At 45.5% G+C, this 18,111-nt stretch overlaps 1 protein-coding gene across 2 annotated transcripts in view; it reads left to right on the forward strand.

Moving 5' to 3' along the window:
• The window catches only part of serinc5 (serine incorporator 5), a 39,146-nt gene extending 21,332 nt beyond the window's left edge, over positions 1–17,814 (forward strand). For both annotated transcript variants that reach the window (XM_067227574.1, XM_067227573.1), the window contains 11 exons: positions 819–986; positions 1,359–1,534; positions 1,615–1,697; positions 3,169–3,262; positions 7,723–7,934; positions 8,092–8,184; positions 8,295–8,427; positions 14,629–14,698; positions 14,843–14,879; positions 15,882–16,032; positions 16,238–17,814. In XM_067227574.1, the coding sequence (XP_067083675.1) occupies positions 819–986; positions 1,359–1,534; positions 1,615–1,697; positions 3,169–3,262; positions 7,723–7,934; positions 8,092–8,184; positions 8,295–8,427; positions 14,629–14,698; positions 14,843–14,879; positions 15,882–16,032; positions 16,238–16,382 (1,362 nt within the window). In that variant the 3' untranslated portion in view covers positions 16,383–17,814. The remainder of the gene's footprint in view (positions 1–818; positions 987–1,358; positions 1,535–1,614; positions 1,698–3,168; positions 3,263–7,722; positions 7,935–8,091; positions 8,185–8,294; positions 8,428–14,628; positions 14,699–14,842; positions 14,880–15,881; positions 16,033–16,237) is intronic.
• Positions 17,815–18,111: the final 297 nt, after the last annotated feature.

Below are 18,111 nucleotides of genomic sequence, written 5' to 3' on the forward strand. Positions count from 1 at the left end.
TCGGAGAGGCCTATCGTTTTTTTCTCCCACACCCCAACAGCTGGAGGACATGAGGGCAAAAGGAGAGAGATGTGGGGGCGGGGTGAGAGAAGAGAAGAAAATGAGGGAGGTGTGAGAGAGAATGGTGGAGTGGGGGGAGGAAGGACATGAGAAAGGTGGAGAGTAGAAGAAAAAAAGTTATTTTTGTTCCCCAGGACATCATCTTCATAAAGAAAGACGGACAGAGACTGGGAGGGAGACGGAGAGAGAGAAACAAGGAGAGAGACGGAGGGAGAGAAACAGGGAAGGAGAGAGACAAGGAGTGATAGAGAAGCAGAGACAGAGAAAGAAGGAGAGGCGGACAGAGAGAGAGGTGACCAACACTTGATTCCCCCTTCGACCACAGCGGTCGAAGGGGGAGAAAGCGCGCTCGGCACAGACCACCTGGCAGTTTGCTGTTAGAGTGGGCGGAGATAGCAAGGTCCGCCTGGTCGCCACGGATACCCCATTGTCTCAGTCTGCAGTGGAATGTCTGAGTAGGCCCCGCCCCTGGCTCAGGGTTCTAGAAGCCCCCGCTGACTGGCCAGTATAGAGAGCCAGCACCCCCTCACTAATGAAATCTAAACAGCCTCACTAATCCATTGACTGCTAAATAAAAGCTGTTGTGTCTAATTAATTGGCGATTCAACATGGGATGTGGATCACCAGCGACCTCCTGTCTGTTCCCTTAATGTAGGCTTCTCGCCCGGTATGAGATCAACCCCTCAATGCCCCCCGAAGCGAGGACACACACAAACACAGACCCTACTTTTCTGTTCAATTTCTCCGTATCTCCGCAGCTGGCGTGTTGCTGTGGGAATGCTGCGTGTGCGTGCTGTTGTGGCTGCTGTCCCAAGATCAGGCAGTCAACGGGCACCCGCTTCATGTACGCCCTCTACTTCCTGCTGGTCACCATCATCTGCATCGCCATGATGTCGCCAAGTGTCGAGGAGATGATGAGGGAGAACGTGAGCATGTTACGCACACATGCTCACTCATACACACACACTCACTCTCATACACACTCCAAAACACACTCACTCATATGCACATTTCCAGGGTGATCGATCGTTGAGGCACACTTACTGTGTGCTGGGAGCAGGCAGGCTTGTCTGTGCTCTACCTCTGTCCTATGGTGTGTGTGGGTAACATATGTAGTAGGAGGTGTGTGTTATTTAAACCTCTGTGTGTGTGTTAAAGTGTGTGTGCCTGATAATAGGGGTGTGTGGTAATGTGTATGTGGTAATGTGTGTGTGTCTGGTAACGTGTGCATGTGTGGTAAAGTGTGTTAACGTGTGTGTGGGGTAACCTGTAATGTGTGTGCATCGGTCTCCTTGCAGATCCCCTTCCTGAGTGAGCTGTGCAGGGTTAATGCAGGCGAGCGCTGCCAGGTGCTGGTGGGCTACGCTGCCGTTTACAAGATGTGCTTCGGCATGGCCTGCTTCTTCCTCTTCCTCTGGCTGCTCACGCTCAGGGTCAACAGCAGCAGGGGCTGCCGTGCAGCCATACACAACGGGTATGGGGACGTGTGTGTGTGTGTGTGTGCGTTTGTGTGTCGCTGTGTGGTAATGATTATTTCTCTCTCTCTCTGGACAGGTTCTGGTTTATTAAGTTTATAGCTCTGGTGGCTTGCTGTGTTGGAGCCTTCTTCATCCCCCAGCAAGACACCTTCCTTGAAGGTAGGTCACATACACACACACGCACATACTGGGAAAGACACAGACAAACAGACACACACACACTGTCGAAGAATGAACAGATAGACCAGGGGCACTCAATTAGAAACCCAAAAGGTCCACTCACCAAATTTCCATTCAGTCCAGGGTCCGGAATAGTTATGGTTTATTTTTCTGGCCCTTACCTCAGAGTTCTGGGGGTAATTTTGTTCAAAGTGTCTATGCTTTGTGTCATAGTGACCTTTCACATTACCACTTTTGACAAGGGCAACCGATGCAGATTAATATTGGTTTTGTGCTCCCCACCGGCAACACAAATGCATACTTGTCAGTCCACCAAATTTGCAATTTTCGGAATCAACTTTTCGCTTTTGTTTGGGATTGTCACGCCATGATTTTCTAAAAGGAAGAAACGTGTACCGTTAGCAAATCGATAAGTCTGTGTTGTTGCGAATGACACACACAACCTGCGTCACCCACAGCGGTTGCAGCACAACGTTGAGTGAGTGAGTTGTCATAGTGATTACAGTAATTACAGCTCCCGATTGGACCTTTAGATTGGACACGGATGATAGAAACCACATCTAGTAGTAAAAAATATAGGCTATAGCGCAAAATCACGCGTTAAATGAAAACTCGCTTGGATCATGACTAAATTTGAATGTTGATTTTGGCTTTAGTCCAAATTGTATTGCGTCTGGGTCCGGATCCGGACCAGAGTCCGCCTATTGAGTACCCCCGAGATAGACCCTGCGATCGTACCTCTGCTTATTTGATGCTTTGCCCAAGGTTAAAGATAAGATTAGTTCATACTGTGAACTGCACAAGGTAATAAATAAAACCTTAGATGTTTTCTCAGAATGGTGTGCCTTCGATCAAATTATGTTGGCCCACAATCTGTGCACTTGGAATCGTATACAGTTCTCATGTTATGTGCAAGTTCTTCTGTGCATGTTTTCATGCCCCCGTAGTTCTCATGCCATATGTGATTTAGGCATGCACTAATACCTGCCTTTGTCATGTGGAGGCATCGTCATATAATTTCAAGCATAGACAAAAGCTTCTTTACTGAGATGCTTGAGTTTGAAACAGCGGGGTCAAAATGTCCGGATCCAAGACCTTTGGCTGTAGTCAGAAGATCTGAGCTCCCAGACCGTCCAACGAGACCCAACAGTCAGAACTGTGCCCTTTTGTTCTTAGAAAATGAATTGTTTATCACTGTCACACCATTACATAATTATCAAGACGTACAAGTTTCTACAGGAAACAAAGTAACGTGACATTAACCGGTAAGTGCGCCTCGAGAAATAATGGTCTTGAAGTACAGGCTTTTCATAAACTCTATCGAGCCTCAGAACTCTTGCGTTACTGGTTAGTATTCAGAGTCGACTGAGTGAATGAGGGAAGCAGGTTGACTTGAACAACACAGACGCACTGGGTCTGACTGTGACCTAACCCGGCCTTCCTTCACCAGTGTGGAGGTACGTGGGAGCAGGCGGTGGGTTTATCTTCCTGCTTATCCAGCTCAAGTTGCTGGTGGAGTTCGCTCACCGATGGAACACAAACTGGTAAGACACACACACACACAAACAAACAGGTAAGAACAGACACGGAAACTGGTAAGAACACACATGCACTCTCAACCACATACACTCACACACACATCAGGACTCAGAATTGCGGCGATTTTGGTTGTATGTGCTCCCGAAATTATATATATTTAGTCATTTAGCAGACGCTCTTATCCAGGGAGACTTACAGTAATTACAGGGACATTCCCCCAAGGAAAGTAGGGTGAAGTGCCTTGCCCAAGGACACAACATCATGTTTCGCGGCCAGGAATCGAACCGGCAACCTTCTGATTAATAGCCCAAGTCCCTAACCGCTCAGCCATCTGACTCCCATATCTGTGTAACCTCAAAATATATTTGGTAGCATTTGTGCGAGCAAATAATCGTTGTGGTGTTACCTGTTTAAATGTATTTACGAAACGCACGCTAATTAGCCTAATGCACAGTACGTGCTTGCCGTTAGCTAATTGTGGATTGATGTGTCGTACGTGAACGATTCATTCATTTTGAACGAATCCTTAGAATGACTCCGGAGTAACAAGTCCTCTCAAAGACTGATTCGTTCATTTTCTCGTGGCCGTACATCAGGACTGTTGCATAGGCTCAGTCGAGGAAACAGAAATTATTCGGTCATCTCCTGACTGTCTTCGGGTATGAGTCTTCAGATCCTTTTTCACGTGACCTGTCATCGGGTACAAGTCTTCAGATCCTTTTTCACGTGACCTGCACAGGTTTAGTAGAAGAAACGGATACCTCATTCCTTTCGCGTGACTGCTATGTTTAGTATAGTAAGATGTGAATGATATTCGTTCACAAGTCATACTGACACTTACTTACACTCACTTTGTCAGGAATATTTATCTATCAAGCATTGCACAGTCAGTCGGTGAACAAGTTTAAGAAAGCTTTATTGCTTGCGGCCGGCCCACAAGGAGACAAAAACATCACACGCCATTGTGCTACAAAGTTTGTCTGCTAGCATGTTGTGCTAGCTAGCTATTTAAACAGACCCGCTCTTGACAGTCATTGGTTAAAACAAAGGCATTCAAATGTACCATGGCTCTTCTTCATTGGCTCCCTTGCGTAGACCTGTCACGCGTGTTTACGTGTGTGCGTTTTTACGACATCAACCCAGATTGAAACACAACAACAGGATCTCCGGTCCTGGGGTCGTAAAAGCTCCTTCACATAGGTGTCAAGCAAATAGTCAACAGACCTTGCGTCTCATTACATTTACATTTTACATTTAGTCATTTAGCAGACACTCTTATCCAGAGCGACTTACAGTAAGTACAGGGACATACCCCCCGAGGCAAGTAGGGTGAAGTGCCTTGCCCAAGGACACAACGTCATTTGGCACGGCCGGGAATCAAACTGGCAACCTTCTGATTACTAGCCCGCTTCCCTAACCGCTCAGCCACCTGACTCCCACTCTCCACCTATAGTCTTTGTCACACAGTATCTCCTTAAAACAACCAAAACAACCCCCTTCTTCCTAGTCCTCAGCCCCAAGATAAGGGTCTTGTAGGTTTAAATGAGGTAAATGAATCCTTTGAACAATGGAGGCCCGGAACATGGCCCATTCGGCCATGTTCCGGGCCTCCATTGTTGAGGCGGCTGACCGGAGCTGCGGACGCAAGGCGGTCGGTGCATGTCGCGGCGGTAACCCTCGGACCCGGTGGTGGGGGATGCCGTCAAGCTGAAAAAGGTGGCCTATCGGACTTTATTGGCTGGTAGGACTCCAGAGGCAGCTGATGTGTACCTGCAGGCTAAGCGGAATCCGGCTTTGGCGGTCGCGGAGGCAAAAACCCGGGCGTGGGAGGAGTTCGGCGAGGCCATGGAGAATGACTTCCGAACGGCTTCGAAAAGGTTCTGGACCACCATCCGGCGACTCAGGAGGGGGAAGCAGTGCACTATCAACGCTGTATATGGTGGGGATGGTGCGCTGCTGACCTCAATGGGGGATGTCCTGGATCGGTGGAAGGAATACTTTGAAGACCTCCTTAATTCCACCAACACGCTTTCCGACGTGGAGGCAGAGTCTGGGGACATCGGGGGGGGGCCCTTCTATCTCTGGGGCTGAGGTCGCCCGCGGTGGTTGAAAAGCTCCGTGGTGGCAGGGCCCCTGGGATGGATGAGGTCCACCCGGAGTTCCTTAAGGTTCTGGATGTTGTAGGGCTGTTTTGGTTGACACGACTCTGCAACATCGCGTGGACATCGGGGACAGTGCCTCTGGACTGGCAGACCGGGTTGGTGGTTCCCTTCTTTAAAAAGGGGGACCGGAGGGTGTGCTCCAACTTTAGGGGGATCACACTCCTCAGCCTCCCTGGGAAAGTCTATTCAGGGGTTCTGGAGAGGAGGGTCCATCGGATTGTCGAACCTCGGATTCAGGAGGAGCAATGTGGTTTTCGTCCTGGCCGTGGAACTGTGGACCAGCTCTACACCCTCGGAAGGGTCCTGGAGGGTGCATGGGAGTTCGCCCAACCAGTCTACACATGTTTTGTGGATTTGGAAAAGGCATTCGACCGTGTCCCACGGGGGCTCATGTGGGGGGTGTTCCGGGAGTACGGGGTACCAGATTCCCTGATCGGGGCTGTCTGGTCCCTGTACGACCGGTGCCAGAGTTTGGTCCGCATTGCCGGCAGTAAGTCGAACTTGTTCTCGGTGAGGGTTGGACTCCGCCAGGGCTGCCCTTTGTCACCGATTCTGTTCATAACTTATATGGACAGAATTTAGCGACCGGAAAAGGGTGGAGTGCAATCTCCGGGTCGGGGAGGAGATCTTGACCCAAGCGGAGGAGTTCAAGTATCTCGGGGTCTTGTTCACGAGTGAGGGAAGAATGGAGCACGAGATCGACAGGCGGATCGGTGCAGCATCCGCAGTGATGCGGGCTCTGCATTGGTCCGTCCTGGTGAAGAAGGAGCTGAGTCGAAAGGCGAAGCTCTCTATTTACCAGTCAATCTACGTTCCTACCCTCACCTATGGTCACGAACTGTGGGTAGTGACCGAAAGAACGAGATTGCGAATACAAGCGGCCAAAATGAGTTTTCTCCACGGGGTGTCCGGGCTCTCCCTTAGAGATAGGGTGAGAAGCTCGGTCATCCGGGAGGGGCTCAGAGTAGAACCGCTGCTCCTCCGCGTCGAGAGGGGCCAGTTGAGGTGGCTCGGGCATCTGATAAGGATGCCTCCTGGACGCCTCCCTGGTGAGGTGTTCTGGGCACGTCCCACTGGGAAGAGGCCCCGGGGAAGACCCAGGACACGCTGGAGGGACTATGTCTCTCGGCTGGCCTGGGAACGCCTCGGGGTCCCCCAGGAAGAGCTGGTGGAAGTGGCCGGGGAAAGGGAAGTCTGGGCCTCCCTGCTTAGGTTGCTGCCCCCACGACCCGACCCCCAGAAAAGCGGCAGATGAAGGATGGATGGAGTGTCATAATGCTTTGTATTTAATGCGGGAATTTATATTTTAAAAAGTATCTGTTTATATTTGCAATAGTGGATGTGTTCAGGTCAGGGAATCAAATGTTGCAGAATCCGTAAAATTATTCAAACTTTCCATCACTATAACAGTGACCGGTCCACCATTCCATCCAATGTTACATAACCAGTTAAACGTCATCTTTACATTCTTAACTTTAATGAAGATTTCAGATTGGTTAATATTTGCTGTCAATCACTCCTTGTCACTGCGCTCAGTTGTCACATGACAGGGAGCTAACTAGCGTGCAAAATTTGAAGTTGAAAAGACAACATGAAAATGTTTGGAGGGTTTGGCATAGGGTTGGGCGGTATGGCTAAAAATGTATATCATATTATAATTTTGAAGCATGGACGATAACGGTATATATCACAATATATTTGTTTTTCTTAACATTTCTAGTCGTCTAATCTACCAAATTTGGAAGGGGTATGTCGGGTGTGTCTGGAAGGCTCTACCGCGGTTACACGGTATAGTCAAAATCCATATTGTAGGCCAAATTCATACCACTATATTTCTGTACTGGGAGGGAGTCAGATGGCTGAGCGGTGAGGGAATCGGGCTAGTAATCCAAAGGTTGCCAGTTCGATTCCCGGTCATGCCAACTGACGTTGTGTCCTTGGGCAAGGCACTTCACCCTACTTGCCTCGGGGGAATGTCCCTGTACTTACTGTAAGTCGCTCTGGATAAGAGCGTCTGCTAAATGACTAAATGTAAATGTAAATGTACTCCTCATGGTGAGTGTGTACTCAGAGCTTCCTCTCTCTAGCCAGAGGAAGGGAGGAGGAACCAAGAGAGGGAGAGAGAGAATGAGAGCAGGGGTCAGACTGACCTAGAAGAATGGAGAAGGGGAGGAGAGAGAGAGGAAGGGTTCAGAGTATGTTATCCCCCTACAGTGTGTACCAAGGTGGAGGCATCTGCTGGCTCTGTAGATGGAAACCACAGCCTTGCCAGACACCCTAACCCCTCCTCCACCTTCCCACAGGTACTCGGGGGTGAAGTATAACCGGCTGTGGTATGCTGCGCTGGCCCTGGTCACCCTGGTGCTGTTCACTGTGGCTGTTGGTGCTGTAGTATTCATGGCCCTGTACTACACCCACTCGGAGGCCTGCCTGCTCAATAAGATCTTCCTGTCGACCAACGCCAGCCTCTGCTTCCTGGTCTCCCTGCTTGCCATCTCTCCATGCATCCAGAAACGTGAGGCTACAGCACACACAAACACAGGCACGTGCACAAGGATGCACGCACGTGACACAATCATGTACCGATCATATCACCACACGCGCTTGTTAAAAACTGAGTGTTTATGTGTGTGTGCGTCTGTGTATGTATGCATGTGTGTGTGTGTGTCCAGTTAAGCCCACGTCAGGCCTTCTTCAGCCGGGAGTCATCAGTGTCTACGTCATGTACCTCACCTTCTCTGCCTTCTCCAGCAAGCCAATTGAGAGTGAGTATGCGGGGGGGCCCAACCAATGGGGAGAGAGGACAGGGGAGAGTCAGACATTATTCTGTCATGTAAGGCATACAGTATACTAATAAACACACTCTCTCTCATAGCGGTGAAGGTAAATGACGAGGACATGCAGGTGTGTGTGTTCCCCTTCAAGCTTGGCTCAGGCGGTGATGGTGATAACAAGATCGTAACCAGTGTGGGAATTGTTATCCTGTTTGGATGTGTTCTCTACTCCTGGTGAGACCCCCCCCACACACACACACACACACACACTCTGTAAAGAAGGGGTTTGTGATTTACTGTTGCTAGAGGGAAAGGATTTTTGATTTCTACGTTGTGTAGAAGATCCAGTGTGGTGGAAATCTGAGACTCAACTAGAGAGGGTACAATTTCTGGGGAAATTGTGAGGTGTGGTTGCAGTGAGGGAAGTTCTTTTTTCTTTCTTTCTTTACTATGTCACCTCCAAACCTATTGTTTAAACTAATAGCAAACATCCACACATTTGGAGAATTTTCCTGGGTGTACTTACATTTTACAACTGATATTTCTGTATATTTTAAATAAATATGCATAGTTATTATTTATGAAGATTGCATGGATTAAAAAGCATTCATTTGTTGTTGCTCATTTACACTTCAAAATACTAAGAGTGAAGTGTAGAATGAAACGGTTCTCTTCTCATTTCCCTTGGTGCAAGAGGGAATGGTGATAGGCTATATGGCAGCCTCATATAGTTGAAACAGTCGCATCAAAACGAAGAAATTGGTCAATCCCGTGTAAAATGGTCCTAACCTATATGACTTAAACGTCCATTAAGTTTTTCCCTTCTAGTGATATTTTTAAGAATTTACTCATATTGCAATAGTTCATTTATAAAGAACCCCCTTTGAAACAAGCTTATTCTAACAATGCTGTCACCAGCAGTATCTCAGCTGGAATCGCGATTCAAACAGTACTATCTGCAAACTGAAAATATGCCCCCAAAAACTTAAATAAGCTTGAAATTTATTTTGGGAATTATGGCTAGTATAACAAGTTTACTGGAAGCGATCGTTGTGCTCCTCGATTCAGACCGGTAAGTTGTACAGCTGAGCTAGCTAACTACTAGGGAGGGAGTCAGGTGGCTGAGCGGTTAGGGAATCGGGCTAGTAATCCGAAGGTTGCCAGTACTTACTGTAAGTCGCTCTGGATAAGAGCGTCTGCTAAATGACTAAATGTAAATGTACTAGACAGAAGCAGAACCTAACCAGTTGAAGGGCGTGGAGTCAGTTGGCTGAGCGGTGAGGGAATCGGGCTAGTAATCCGAAGGTTGCCAGTTCGATTCCCGGTCATGCCAACTGACGGTGTGTCCTTCATTGCCTAAACTAGAAATCTAACAATGAGTATGTTTATTGGCTATTGTTCCTACAATTTACATGATTCACCTGTGACCATGTACCGTCCTGTAACTGGTGTTTCAGCAAATGTCTTTCAAGATTGTAGGAGGTCAATATTGACCAAACAACCTAAACTAATTCCCCTATGGTTTGAAGGAAGATGGGAAACTGAACAGTGTATTAACACTAACCAAATAATGCCAATACCAATGGAATTACAGTTATTTGACTCTATGGGTTAAATCAGAGCAAGAATGGTCAAAGTAAGGTTAAATAATATAATAATTTAATCATATGGCAAATGAATGAAATCAATGGAGTCAGGTGGCTGAGCGGTTAGGGAGTTGGGCTAGTAATCAGAAGGTTGCCAGTTCGATTCCCGGCTGTGCAAAATGACGTTGTGTCCTTGGGCAAGGCACTTCACCCTACTTGCCTCGGGGGAATGTCCCTGTACTTACTGTAAGTCGCTCTGGATAAGAGCGTCTGCTAAATGACTAAATGTAAATGTACAAAAATACAGTGTTGATGTCACAGCCTGGAAACATAGCTAGCTACATGTTATCACCCTGGCCTAGCCAGTGGCGTTTCTGCAGCTGTCTTGCCATTTTAGGTAGCTATACAGTGTTCATTTTAGGACATCCTCAGATCTCAGACTAATGTGTCAGACTCAAACGAAAAGGCGTCAAGACTGAAGCCGTTTCTCAGACCAAAAGTCTGGTCTGAGAAACGGCTTCAGTCTCAGAAAAACCTCTATCATTCTCAGACAAAACGCTCTCAAACCAAACGCCGTCATTCTCAAACCAAATGCCGTCATTCTCAGACAAAACGCCCTCAAACTAAACGCCGTCATTCTCAGAAAAAACGCTCTCAAACCAAACGCCGTCATTCTCAGACAAAACGCAGGGTCAAGATTGTGGTGTGATTAGTTGTTCTTCGGTATAAAAGGAATTGTGAAGAGTCAGTGGATTCTTGATCTCCTGAGACTTTCTCCTCATCTCTGGCTTGTCCTACTCCTTCTTCCTCACCTCTTGCTTTCTATCTTTGATTTACAATAATCATGGTAGAGTAGGTAAGAGTTAACCTTCATTACATTTACATTTAGTCATTTAGCAGACACTCTTATCCAGAGCGACTTACAGTAAGTACAGGGACATACCCCCCGAGGCAAGTAGGGTGAAGTGCCTTGCCCAAGGACACAACGTCATTTTGCACAGCCGGGAATCGAACTGGCAACCTTCTGATTACTAGCCCAACTCCCTAACCGCTCAGCCACCTGACTCCATTGATTTCATTCATTTGCCATATGATTAAATTATTATATTATTTAACCTTACTTTGACCATTCTTGCTCTGATTTAACCCATAGAGTCAAATAACTGTAATTCCATTGGTATTGGCATTATTTGGTTAGTGTTAATACACTGTTCAGTTTCCCATCTTCCTTCAAACCATAGGGGAATTAGTTTAGGTTGTTTGGTCAATATTGACCTCCTACAATCTTGAAAGACATTTGCTGAAACACCAGTTACAGGACGGTACATGGTCACAGGTGAATCATGTAAATTGTAGGAACAATAGCCAATAAACATACTCATTGTTAGATTTCTAGTTTAGGCAATGAAGACCTAGACCAAATACCATTTCAATTTTTTGTCTTTATTTCAGTGCCAAAAAGCATCTGGTCAGTTCTGAGTGCACGTCCACGGCGAGTAACATCAGCGATGTAGGCCTAAGGGCTGAGAATTTTGCTAAAATAAATTACAGATTGTGACGGGAAACGGTAACGTTAACCTAGGTATTCATCAGGGAATTAAAGCACATCGAATCGCATTCTTAAAATCCTCTCCCGGCGTATAAGTAAGCAAATTAAATTTGGTTAGAGATCGGTTGGCTGAACCAGGAACGGATATCCCATGTCTGCCAACGCTATCAGGCTCAGGCTCACGCTACCTGGAATACCCCCCTGGTGTCCCAGGCTCATTTGATGTCACATTTCTCTCTAGGTCAGGAGGTAATAAAGCTACACAAGCTGACCATTGAAATGGTCAACTGTCCTTTGTGTGGTCATTTTCAAACAATAATTAATTACATACAAACAATGAAACAGGAAATCTTCAATTGACCCTTTCTAGAACTTCCCCTCTCAGGTCATAAATACCTTAAGCCCAACCAGATTTCATTCACTATCAAGATAGAAGGCCATATAAGATGCTTCACCCATCCTCCAGGATAAACCATCCCACAGAGCTTTCAGCACCTTAAAACCTTACTTAAACTAGTCACTGGCTGTCCATTATTAATGAACAAAGGAGCTTTAAAGTTTTACCACTATTAAAACATATTTATCCAAAAATTTCCACAACAGTTTCTCACACTGCTCTGGTGGGATCTTGGTCTTCTCCTCTTCCAGTCTCTTCCACAGTTCTGTAACTGTAGTGGGTTTCTTAGCCATAATTTTGTCGCCAAGGATTTTTAAGAGATTATCAATCGTGTTTAGATCAGGACTCTGGGCATTTCATTATTTCAATGTTCTTAGCTTCAAGGAACTGCTTTACCTGTTTTGCAGTGTGTCAAGGGACTTATTGGGAGATGCTCGCAGGGAAGGAACTGCATGTTGCCAAAGGAGGTTCTGATGAACGTTTGCATTCCCCCTGCCATGTAGCTGTATAAGAGGCCCAACTCCTGCTGCAGAAAACATCCCCCAAACCATAACACTTCCTTCTCCACCTTTCACTGACTTCTTGATGCACTTCGGGTCCAGTCTTTCCCCAGTCTGACGCCGAACATTATTTTTCCCATCTGAACTAAATAAATAAAACAGTTGTCCTCTGTCCACACAACATGCTCCTCAGCTAAAGCTAGTCTAGCCTTTTGATTCCTTCTGCTGATGAGAGGCTGTAGGCATTGCAGAGTGGGCATTCAGTCCAAATTATTTGAAAGACGGCGAGACACTGTATATACCCTGTTCCTGTGATTGTAAAACTTGAATATTCTAGAATCACAGATTTGGAACAACCAACTTCTCTTGCAGTGGATGAAAGGGTAATATCTTTGGCCTTCAGTTACCTTAGAGTTTCAGTTACCTTTCACTGAGTCACAAGTTAGTGATGATTGGGAAGTTATTCTAACAGGAATGCTTCCAGTTAAATAGGGTTTGTCAGATAATTAAGGAAATTAGCACCAGGTGCCAGATTAACACCAACACATGTATCTGAAAGTGTTCTCCAAATTTGGATCAGAGTTATTTTTCAAGTGTCTTAATTAGGATTCCTCCGTAAGGAGGAAACCTATTGTTATTGTTAGTTTTATTATTATTAGGATTCCTCCGTAAGGAGGAAACCTATTGTTATTGTTAGTTTTATTATTAGGATTCCTCCGTAAGGAGGAAACCTATTGTTATTGTTAGTTTTATTATTAGGATTCCTCCGTAAGGAGGAAACCTATTGTTATTGTTAGTTTTATTATTATTATTATTCTAGTTCCATGGGAGTCAATGGCAGCCCCTAGAACCCTTGGATAACCTTTTGTGAAATTTGGCACACTCATTAAGGACAGTTCCTTCTATACCTACACCAAGTTTCATGTATCCCATTAGACCACTCTAGCGCCACCAATGGGTCAAAGTTGGACGAGTTCAACACACCCTATGACGTCAATTTCCGGTTATATAGATTTTCCGCTATTTCCGGTTGTATCAAAAACCTTTGAAAGCCTACTCCTCCTACAATTTTTGTCATATCTTCTTCAAAATGACCAGAGATGATCTTCAGACCAAGCCTCACAAAAGTTATCCCATGGCGTTTTGATTTTCTAAACCGTTTGTCCGGCACAGCCAATCAAAATCAGCAAAAAAGTAACCAAACAGGAACTTGGGTCAAATCTCAGCAAATCTTTGAGATATCAACACTAAACTTGGTATATCGGTGGACGACACTACAACATGTTACCATGTGCAAAGGCAACTTCATATCTCAAAAAATGATTGATATAAAGCAAATCGAATTTATCGCTCACGCTAAAATAATACTTTACACATCCGCCAGTAAAAAACTGATACTCTGATTCAATCACAAGTTCATATGAAGACTCTTGAGAATGTTTAGTACACAAATCTGAGAAAAGGTTGACTGTGAGATGAAAAGTAGATTTTTGGTGAATATTTGAAACATGCATGCTTGGCTAATTGTTAAGGAAATTTCCAATGTAATGTCTCCCCTGCTCCTCAGCGCGCGCGCTCCACATTCTCACACACTCAGCCTTTCCCTTGACACACGCGCAAGCTTGGCGAGACGCATACACAACATTTCAGGCAATTGTGGGCTGACCAAGCCCCACTCATTGCTTGGTCTTTAGCAAAGGCCCATGTGGATCTTGATGGTATTGCATTTCCGATTTTGTATGCAATGGTAAAAAGTTCTCAAAATCCTGAAACATTGATAGTATAGACCACGAGTAACTACCACACCACAAATGGCCCAATATCACCCATAAGTGACGCTACAGGCCACGCCCTGATACACAAAGATACAAGGCTTTCTGGAATGGGTAGGCTCACCAAGCCCCCTCCCTTCACTCCTTGGCTTGAAATAAAAGCCCTTGTGGATCTTGATGGTATTGCATTTCAGATTTGGTATCCCTTTGGTAAGTCTGCAGCATGGATTTTTACAGTGACAATTTGTAAAGAATATACATTTTTCAATGGTTTGCAATGTTTGGAGGAATCCGCCATTGCTGCTTGCAGCTATATTTGAAATTTTTATCATATGCTTCAGAATATGTTTAATTTATGAAATACACTTAAAAACTGCTCTTCTACTCCTGTTAGTATAACTTCAAATAGGTTTAAGCAGTGAACTTAACGAAAATTGTAGGTTGTTCTCTCATTTTGATCTCAAGTGTATATGATATAGCTAAAGCAAGAATGAGGATGGGTGTGATTGGAACTGCTGAAGAAAGGGTGTGTCCCCATATGTTTCCAGTTAAGAGTAGTCTCCTTAGGTCTTTCAATAACCATAGTCACTGCTTCCTATGTGTGTGTGCGCGTGTGTGTGCGCTTGTGTAGTTTGACATCCACAACCAAAAGAAGCTCTGCAGCACTGGGTGTGTTTGGGAGCAGCGAGCCGGAGACTGAGGTAGGAACACACACACCATGTGCAGACCTCCTTCCTTCTGTCCCTCTACCACACTACCTCTTGGTTTGCATTACCACATGCTTGTGTATGCGCCAGTCTTACAATCCAGTGTGTGTAACTTTATTCTGTCTCTTTCTTTTTCAGAGAGCACGCTGCTGCTTCTGTTTTGGAGATGCCAGAGGTAAAGATGTTCACTATAGAACACTCCCTGTCTCTCTCCCCCCTCATCCCTCGCTCTCAGGGGCGTAGACAGACGTTAACATTCAGGGCTTGCTGAAACCAAACATAGGACCTTTGTTCTCAGCTAAGGACATCAACAGAGAATGCCAGCTTGCATGCTGGGCGAGCAAAATATTTTGCATTAATTTAATGTATAAAAAAACATTTTCTTTATGTAGTATAAACATTACGTTAGACTCATTGTTGTTTTTGCCTACGTTCTGCCATTTCTCCTCTATTCTCTTCCTGCGACTCTCTTCCCGTTGTCACTGACTAGTGTCATTGAGAAGCCGAAAACTTACACACATTGTTTTTTTTGTTGAGACATAAAAATTCGGGGCTACACTCAAATGATTCAGGGCTGTAGCCCTGGCAAAAATGCTGCTTGCTCTCTTCCCTCTCTCCCTCCCCCTCTCCTGTCTCTCTCTCCCCCTCCTCCCTATCTCTCCCCCTCTTGTCTCTCCCTCCCCCCTTGTCTGTCTCTCCTCTCCTGCCCCCCTCCTGTCTCTCTCCCCCCTTGTTCATCTCTCCCCTCCTCCTTTCTGTCTTCCAGTCCATCAGGCCTCCCATAGCTATATTTATTGAACAGTCACAATAGAGGGAAAGCATTGGGTAACAAACACAGATGACGTCACTGTTACTAGGAGCTTTTTCTGGGCTGTTGTGAACCAAGGTGCAATTCTGCCCCCTAGTGTATGAGTAGCAGTGTTGCAAATATGAGGTCCACCTAAAAAATATGCCAGGTTAGCCATTGTTAGCAACACCAGTTGATAAAAACCCATTACGCTGTATTTCACACATAATAGCCCCATTACGTCAGACGTAATGGGGTTCTTAAAACTTTGTTTGTTGGAACTCTGACTTCCGAATTCAACTGAAACACACCATCAAGCAACAAAGCCCCCTAGTGGAGGAAAAAACGACCTATGGATCAATCTATGTATTGCTGTGTTCTGTTGCCTAGACGACCAGGACAATGATGAGGAGAGGAGGGGCGGGGGCCAGGATGTGATGTATGACGAGAGGGAAAGGACAGTCTACCGCTACTCCTACTTCCACTGCGTCTTCTTCCTGGGGTCCCTCTATGTCATGATGAACCTCACCAACTGGTTCCAGTATGCACACGCACACTCACACTCGCTATACACATACACACTACAGACATACACACGCACACACGATCCACATACACGTTTTTCTGCACACACGCTATACTTTCACGTGCCAACGTGCACTGCGTACACATACAACAACACATGCATCTTTGTGTGATTGCATTTATTAAATATGTATCTGCTGGGTCTTTTGTGTCCACCTCAGTTACGACAACCACAAGATTGAGAAGATTCTGGAAGGCAGCTGGTCGGTGTTCTGGATCAAGATGGTGTCCTGCTGGGTCTGTCTGCTCTTCTACATGTGGACCCTCATGTCCCCGCTCATCTGCACCAAGCGCTTCCAGGCCTAGGGCAGACACACATACACACACACGCTTACACACAGATGAACACACTTGCACATACACGCACGCACGTACTCTCTCACACACACTCTCGCATACACACACAGATAGGCTGTTTTTTTTGTTGTTTCTTTTTTTCGTTTTAAATTTCATTTTGTTTACCTTTTTCCTCATATGAGCATGTTTATGATATTGATGCCTTGAAGGCAGACAAAGTATCTCGATGAGGTGTGTTTTGTGCTCTAACAGATTTGAGGTGCTACCTTCACCAAGCTAGGAGTTCCAGTTGTAGTTAGTTTGCTGCCATTGTTTCCTGGAGGTGTTGACTTCCAGGCTGGATGTCGAGACGCCAGGGGATGCTTTACAATCGTGGGCTTGACCAGGGAAGACAGGGGTGTCACATAAACTCTGGTCTCCCTGCCCCAGCCTTTGTTACACATCTCATACGTGTGCTTTTGTGTCTTATATTTCTTACGTGTGTCTCACCATCCTGCTCTGGCCTGTCAGGCTGGGCCTGTTTGGGTCAGTTGGACCACAAAGATAAAGAGCATGTTCAGGACTGCAGATTTCTCAAGTGAGGCATGTTTACCTTCACTTCCTGGACGTGTCTGCAAGGACCAGCGGAAATGACATTTGTCCTGGCCCTGTTCCAAACACATTTCTCAGGCTCACATATCAGCTGGATGTCTCTGTGCTTGTTTTAATTGTGCTCTTTTATAGACTTTTTCTATGCAATCAAACAAGCCCCTGTTTAACGGGACACTCCTTTGGAAGGGGTTAGTTGAGTTCAGATTAGCAGTAGCCAGTCTAGATGTTGGGGCTCCTTTCTGATCTGGTTGTGTGATTCGCCAGATTGTGGCTTTGCACACCTCACCTCTGGCATAATTGCACTGCCATGTCTGTTTAGGTGACATCACCAGGAACTGAGCATTGACCAATACAATTTATAAGCTCAGCTGCAATCAGACAAGAGGAAGAAGCATCACATGCCAAAGGTAGATTGCAGAGAACGCCAGTGGAAGTTTGTATCCATATCTGTCTGCTACTCACTCTCTCCCTTCTATCTCACACACACTCGCCCCCGTGCACACGTGTACATTCATGCACACACACACCTGCAGGTTTGTGAGTGGTATTGCATCAGTAATACAGATATGCAGTTTTCCTTTTGGCATTTGTATCAGTCAGTCTGGTCACTGTTCAGTCTCGTAAGCCAGTATTACAGTTACCAAGTGCTCCGTAGCTCATTTAGAAGGCTTAGAGAGTTTTACTTTGACTGGCCAAACAACACATTTATTTACAGAACCCTTGTTTCAACTGTTTTCTTTGAAGCTGTTTTGTTATTCTGCATTCAGTTTGTAATTTATCATAATGTAAGTGCTCTGTGTCTGTTTCTTACCAATTAATTATTGATTAATAAACCAATAATTATTTCTGTGCCATGCTTCCATTCAATATATTAAACTTGTGATCCTAAGTGTCCATGTTCACTATGGTTTGTACATTGAAAGTGCATGGGTATACCAACAAACCAACTGGAAGTTTGCTATATTTATACGTTTGTAGAGGACGTGTCATGTTTAGTACAAAAAGAAAAATAATATTTTAATAAATGCTTGAACTATGCTAAATAATGGACAATATAGTGACTTGTCGTTATTAACTGAGCAGCTAACCCACAAATAACACCTGCTGTCCCTGAGGGCCAGGGACAGCAGGTGTTATTTGTCTTCAG

This window comes from Osmerus mordax, chromosome 24 (genome assembly GCF_038355195.1).
Source record: "Osmerus mordax isolate fOsmMor3 chromosome 24, fOsmMor3.pri, whole genome shotgun sequence".
NCBI lineage: Eukaryota > Metazoa > Chordata > Actinopteri > Osmeriformes > Osmeridae > Osmerus > Osmerus mordax.